Raw genomic sequence first — 7,336 nt, 5'->3', positions numbered from 1 at the left:
AACTTCTAAGAAACAAGGCATTTCTTCTTCCATTATAAATCACAGAGAACAACTTGCAGCAAGACAGGTACACATCCAAGCACATTCATCCCATCTACAACCTACGCATCACTGGTAGTGCCAAACATCGGATCTGGGTTGGACAGTCTATGCCTTCTTGGGGGATTTGGCAGCCTTCTTGGGCGACTTGGCCTCCTTGCTCCCGCCGCTGGAAGCCTTCTCGGCCGTCTTCTTGGGCAGCAGAACCGGGTTGATGTTGGGCAGCACGCCGCCGTGGGCGATGGTGACGCCGGCCAGCAGCTTCCCGAGCTCCTCGTCGTTGCGGATCGCAAGTAGCACGTGGCGGGGGATGATGCGCGTCTTCTTGTTGTCCCTGGCAGCGTTGCCGGCGAGCTCCAGAACCTGACCACAAAAAGGAAGCAAAGCGAATCAGCACCACAGAAATAACACGCCGTTGCAAGATTAGATTTAACACAATGGCTCAATTGCAGACGAGGATCGTGATGTCGTTTACCTCAGCGGCGAGGTACTCGAGGACGGCGGCGAGGTAGACGGGGGCGCCGGTGCCGACGCGCTGGGCGTAGCGGCCCTTCTTGAGGTAACGACCGATGCGGCCGACGGGGAACTGGAGCCCGGCCTTCACGGACCTCGACACCGACTTCTTCCTCGGCCCGCCGGCCTTGCGCCCGCCCGCTCCCTTCTTCACCTTCCCTCCCGCTCCAGCGCCGGTGGAATCCATGGCCGCGTCTGCGCTACGAGTAGCTTCTCGGGTCAGAGGAGGTCTTGGGAGATCGGAGGAATGCGAGAGTGCGAGATGATCGGCAATGGCAGGCGGTGCCGGGTAGTTAAACGCGGAGGCTAGTGGGCCCGTCGATCCGCGTGCGAGGGAACGGGCGGTCGGATCTGAAGGGGCGTGGACGGCTGCGATGGATTCGTCGGGCACGATCCGTGGGAGGGGTCCCTCCGCCAATCAGATAGGAGCAGATTTCGGGAGTACCGAAAACTTGCGCCTCCGATCTCCCGCCGATCAGAGGCTCAGAGCAGATGGGAATTTTTCGGGAGTTCCAACTCGAGGATTGCCAGTTTTTGTTCTCTTTCTGGGCCTTGTTTAGATGCCATTTAAATTCCAAGTTTTTTTACTCTCTCTTCATCACATCAATTTTTAGCAGCTTGTATGGAGTATTAAATGTAGGTAAAAAAAATAACTAATTACATAGTTTAGTTGGAAATCACGAGATGAATCTTTTGAGCCTAGTTGGTCCACGATTGGACAATATTTGTCAAATAAGACAAAAATGGTACTATTCATCGGTTGAAATTTTTTCGCAATCTAAACGAGGCCCTGGTGAAAGTTTGGAAGAAATTACTTTTCACCTAAGTGCTTGTTTAGTTCCTAAATTTTTTTTTCAAAAAATGCTACAGTAGCTATCACATCAAATCTTGCGATACGTGCATTGATCATTAAATGTAGACAAAAAAAAACTAATTGCACAATTTGGTTGGAAATTACGAGACGAACGTTTTGAGCCTAATTAGTCCATGATTGAACACTAATTACCAAATAAAAATAAAAAAAAGTGTTACAGTAGCCAAATTTCTTAAATTCGCGAACTAAATGTTAGAGATAAACGTGTTATACAAGATATTGTAACGTGCTTTCCAGGTTGTTACAATTGGGACTCCTATAGATAGGATAGATTCTATAGATAGGATAGATTCAATTCGGGTTCAATGTAATATCAGGAGTCCTAGTTTAAACAATCTATATCTGTAACTGTTGGTTCTATATATATAAACGCGCAGCCTATGGTGAGCCAAGATAGGCAACCATAGTTACCATCCAATCTATCATGGCAATCAGAGCCGCCTCTTCCTAACACATAAAAAACGAGAGACAGAAGCCTCGCGGCAGGATCTTGACGCCCCGACGTTCGGTCTGCGCGAAGAAGAAGCCCCGACGTTCCCATGGCGTCGTCCTCCTCTGCGCCCCTCTCGACACCACTAGGACTGCCGGTTTCTGACAAGCTTACGCGGGACAATTTCGTCCTGTGGAAAGCTCAGTTTCTCCCAGCAGTTCGCGGCACCAAGGTGCTTGGCATCTTGGATGGATCAATCCCTGAGCCGCCACAAGTACTAGAAGTCGAAGTCGACGACAAGAAGAAAGAAGTCCCTAACCCACAGCATGACTCATGGGTAAGCAAAGATCAACAGCTCCTTAGCTACCTGGTGAACTCAGTCTCCAAGGAGGTTCTCGCCGGGATCGCGACTGCAACGACCTCCGCTCAAGCATGGAAGGCACTAGGGGTCATGTTTGCAGCGCAATCAAGAGCGCGGGTCACAAACCTACACATGTAACTGGCCACCACCAAGAAGGGAAGCCTCTCGACGGTGGCCTATTTCAACAAGATGCAAAATATTAAGGATGAACTCGCTTCAGCTGGCGTCACCGTCAATGACGATGAGGTTGTTGCTCATATACTCAATGGTCTAGATTTTGATTATCACCCCTTTGTCTCTTCCATGATGGGTCGATCAAGAGATCTTTCGCTCTCTGAATTATATTCACTTCTCATGGAATATGACCTCCGGCTTGAGATGTTTCAAGGAGCCGGACAGTACCAATCCTCAACAAATATGGCGTCCCGAGGCCGTGGAAATCACGGACGCCCTGGTGGTCGTTGTGGTGGTGGCCGATCTGGTGGTGGACGATTCAATCCAGGGCGTACGGGACAAAGCAACAACAATCAAAACTACACCATCAATCAAGGCAACAGCTCGCAAGGAAACAAGAGGCCGCCATGTCAAATCTGCAAGAAGACCAACCATGAAGCGAAGCAGTGTTACTTCCGCTATGACGAAGACGATTAGTACCATGGAAGACCTACAGAAGCCTACGGCGTCGACACCAACTGGTATGCTGATAGTGGCGCCACAAATCATGTCACCGGTGAACTTGAGAAGCTGACTGTTCGTGACAAATATAGCGGACATGAGCAAGTTCACACCGCCAATGGCACAGGTATGCACATCAGTAATATTGGACATGCAACTTTTCATACCCCTTCTAGTAAACTTATTCTTAAGAATATCCTTCATGTACCTACTACTTCCAAAAGTCTTGCTTCCATTCACAAACTTGCTAAAGACAACAATGCCTTCCTTGAATTTCATCCTAATTTCTTCTTTATTAAGAATCAGGACACGAAGAAGATTTTACACCGTAGTAGATGCAAGGGAGGCTTGTACCCTCTTGTTCCAAGATCAACAGGAGAAGAGAGAGGGTCGAAACATGAAGTGTTTGGGGTCCATGTGCCGTCTACTTCCTTATGGCATAGTCATCTAGGTCATCCAGCTATTCCTATAGTTCAGAAAGTTCTTAGTTCCAATAAATTACCATGTGATAGCACCAAGAGTGTGGAGTCTATTTGTGATTCATGTCAAAGGGCCAAGAGTCATCAACTTTAGTATTCTTTATCAAATAAAACTTCAAGTGCTCCTCTTGATTTGATCTATTCTGATGTCTGGGGACCTGCTCCTATCTCTATTGGGCGCTACAGCTACTATGTTAGCTTTATTGATGACTATAGCAAATATACATGGATCTACCTCTTGAAACATAAATCTGATGTTTTCTGGGTTTTCCAAGATTTTCAAAACCTCGTTGAAAGAAAATTCTTTGTGTCCAGTCGGATTGGGGAGGCGAGTACGAGAAATTGAATTCCTTCTTTCAACACGTTGGGATCACACATCGTGTGTCTTGTCCCCATGCTCATCAGCAAAATGGTGCTGCTGAACGCAAACATAGGCATATTGTTGAGGTAGGCCTGGCGCTCCTTGCTCACGCTTCCATGCCCCTAAAATTTTGGGATCAAGCTTTCCTTACCGCCACCTACCTGATTAATATTCTCCCCAGCAAGGTTATCAATTTTGACGTCCCTAGCACTCGCCTCTTGCATGAAACACCTGACTATAGCAATCTTCGCACCTTTGGTTGTGCATGTTGGCCTAATTTGAGACCGTACAATTCTAGAAAATTATCTTTTCAATCCACTCAGTGTGCGTTTCTTGGCTATAGTTCCATGCACAAAGGGTTCAAATGTCTCGACATATCCACTGGTCGCATCTATATCTCCCACGATGTTGTGTTTGATGAAGTTGTGTTTCCGTTCTCTAAACTTCATCCTAATGCCGGTGCATCTCTTAGGAAAGAAATTATCCTGCTTCCTTCCTCTCTTCGTAATCCTGGGGATGATCATTGCACTGTTTCCGATATTACTGATAATACTAATGTGCCTGGTGTTTGTAGTGGTTCTTAGGAACAATCTGCAGGGAATTCTAAAGAATCTACAGCCAGCATGCCCATCCTTTCTCCTGCTTCGGCACGTTCTAGTGCAGAAGATCATGACAGCGGATCTCATGTGGATCTGCTGTCACCTCTCGGTGCGGCTCCTACGGCCGATTCGCCTGGATCTCCTGCGCCCACTCCAAGCTCGCAGCATGGGGGGGCAAGCATACCAACCGCCTCGGCACCTACGGCCATGTCGGACGACGCAACTTTACCTGTCAACAGCCTGACGCATGTGATGGCATCTCACTCGACAAGCACCGGTGCACAGGGATCTCTGTCGTCGGGGTCTTCTACAACATCCAGTCCATTGCCAGCAGCGCCTGATCCTCCACACCGACAAACACGCCTGCAGAGCGGTATTACAAAGCCAAAGAAGATGTACGATGGTATGATTCGGTACAGTCTATTTAGTGCAGCTGGTGAACCTAATTCTGTTGAAGAAGCACTTGCAGATCCAAAGTGGCATCAGGTGATGGAAGTGGAAATTTAGGCTCTTGACAAGAACCGCACGTGGCACCTTGTTCCAGGCAAATCAGGACAGAATATAATAGACTGTAAATGGGTATTTAAAATCAAGCGGAAAGCTGATGGAAGCATTGATAGATACAAAGCTCGATTGATAGCAAAAGGGTTTAAGCAGCGATATGGCATTGATTACGAAGACACCTTCAGTCCGATTGTTAAGATAGCTACAGTTAGACTTGTCCTTTCTATTGCAGTTTCAAGGGGATGGTGTCTTAAATAGCTTGATGTGCATAATGCGTTCTTGCATGGCGTTCTGGAAGAGGAAGTTTATATGAAACAACCACCAGGTTTTCAAAGTGCTGAGACTCCGGGATATATATGCAAACTGGACAAGGCGATTTATGGTCTGAAGCAGGCACCTAGAGCATGGTACTCCAGGTTAAACTCCAAGTTAATTGCATTAGGCTTTGTGCCATCCAAGTTAGACATGTCTTTGTTTATTTACAATAAGCATGATATAGTTATTTATATGCTCATCTATGTGGATGATATCATTGTTACAAGCTCTTCAGCTAAAGCAGTCATGGCGCTTCTTGAGGATTTGAAAGAAGACTTTGCGCTTAAAGATCTTGGCAAGTTGCACTATTTTTTGGGCATAGAAGTCAAAGAAGAATCAAATGGTATAACTCTTTCTCAAGGTAAATATGCACAAGACTTGCTAACTTGGGTAGGCATGCTCGGGTGTAAGCCGTGCATGACTCCTTTGCCCGTGTCAGAGAAATTGTCAAGTTATGATGGTGATTCACTTAGTTCTGAAGATAGTACTCGCTATAGGAGTGTTGTTGGTGCTCTTCAATATTTAACAATTACACGTCCTGATCTGTCTTTTGCGGTAAATAGAGTTTGCCAATTCTTGCATGCGCCAACTTCAACTCATTGGACTGTAGTAAAAAAGATACTAAGATATATACAACACACAATTGGGCTAGGATTGCATATTCAGAAAGTTGTGTCTCCGTTTGTCAGTGCCTTCTCTGATGTAGATTGGGCTGGTGATGTAGATGACAGGAGGTCTACAGGTGGCTTTGATGTATTCTTTGGAAGTAATCTTATATCATGGAGTGCTAGAAAACAGCCCACTGTTTCAAGATCTAGTACTGAGGCAGAGTACAAGGCTATGGCAAATGCCACTGTAGAAATAATATGGCTTGAGCAGTTGCTAGCCGAGCTTGGTGTTAAGGTATGCCGAACTTCAGTTCTTTGGTGTGATAACCTTAGTGCAACGTACTTGTCAGCAAATCTTGTGTTTCATGCTAGAGCAAAACATATAGAAATTGACTTTCATTTTGTTCGTGAGAGAGTCATGAGAAAGCAGTTGCAAGTTCGGTTTATATCCTCTGGAGATCAGTTGGCAGATGGATTCACAAAGGCTTTACCAGTTGCAAAGATGAATGACTTTGTTCGCAATCTAAATCTTCAAGGTGGCTAGGACGTTTAGATTGAGTGGGGGTGTTAGAGATAAACATGTTATATAAGATATTGTAACGTGCTTTCCAGGTTGTTACAATTGGGACTCCTATAGATAGGATAGATTCTATAGATAGGATAGATTCAATTCGGGTTCAATGTAATATCTACACAGGAGTCCTAGCTTAAACAATCTATATCTATAACTATTGGTTCTATATATATAAACGCGCAGCCTATGGTGAGCCAAGATAGGCAACCATAGTTACCATCTAATCTATCACTAAACACGCACTAAAGTTCAGAATATAGTTTACTCCTAAAGTTTGAATAGGTTTCAGCCTTTTTCGAAAACCAAGAAGGCTCAGTGCGTGTTTAGTTCCCACCCCAAATTCCAAAAAAGTGCTACAGTAGCCATCACATCGAATATTGCGATACATGTATAGAGCATTAAATGTAGACGAAAAAAACTAATTGCACAGTTTGGTTAGAAATTGCGAGATGAACGTTTTGAGCCTAATTAGTCCATGATTGAATACTATTTACTAAATAAAAATAAAAGTGCTACAGTAGCCAAATTTTCGACTTTCACCCAACTAAACATGCGCTCAACATAGAGAAAACTTTTACCCTCAAGTTTCCCATTACATGTTTTTTGTTAAAAAAACACAAACTAATTTAGGAGAAAAGGCAAGCAAATAGAGAACCAACGAGCATACATGGCAAGAGTTTGCATGTGTTTGGTTTGGATGATGACCAGGGATCAGATAGAGCGAGCCCATTTTTACCGTGTTTGGTTCCATGGCGGACGGGGACGAGTCAAACAACTTGCGCGGAAATATTCCTCAAGATTTGGCGTCACCACCGTCCCATGAAATCGAGGGGACGGGCTTGTCCCCATCAACAACGTCTTCATCCGTTTCGGCTTCGAACAACATAGTGTGGCGTATCCAAGCCAGAGAAGATCCCCTCGCCGCACTAATGCAATCATGAAAGTGCAATCAAACCCTAATTATGAGTTTTGGTAATAATGACCACGCAATTAGAGAACTAATG

General features: G+C 45.2%; 1 protein-coding gene, 1 non-coding gene and 1 pseudogene across 2 annotated transcripts; 2 read left to right on the top strand and 1 right to left on the bottom strand.

The window, feature by feature from the left end:
• On the bottom strand, positions 1-820 carry LOC136501236 (histone H2A). Its single transcript, XM_066496737.1, has 2 exons — positions 515-820; positions 1-402 (listed from the first exon to the last, which is right to left on the bottom strand). The coding sequence occupies exons 1-2, from the start codon at positions 737-739 to the stop codon at positions 148-150; spliced, it is 480 nt and encodes a 159-aa protein (XP_066352834.1). The 5' UTR covers positions 740-820; the 3' UTR covers positions 1-147.
• A 1,145-nt stretch (positions 821-1,965) lies between these two features.
• Positions 1,966-6,302, top strand: LOC136466881 (uncharacterized; annotated as a pseudogene).
• Positions 2,446-2,584, top strand: LOC136512222 (small nucleolar RNA Z247). Its single transcript, XR_010773009.1, has one exon. It is a non-coding gene; the product is annotated as a small nucleolar RNA Z247 (small nucleolar RNA).
• Positions 6,303-7,336: the final 1,034 nt, after the last annotated feature.

Source organism: Miscanthus floridulus, chromosome 1, assembly GCF_019320115.1.
Source record: "Miscanthus floridulus cultivar M001 chromosome 1, ASM1932011v1, whole genome shotgun sequence".
Taxonomy (NCBI): domain Eukaryota; kingdom Viridiplantae; phylum Streptophyta; class Magnoliopsida; order Poales; family Poaceae; genus Miscanthus; species Miscanthus floridulus.
Note: the sequence above shows the minus strand (reverse complement) of the source record. Positions and strands in the feature narration are given on the sequence as shown.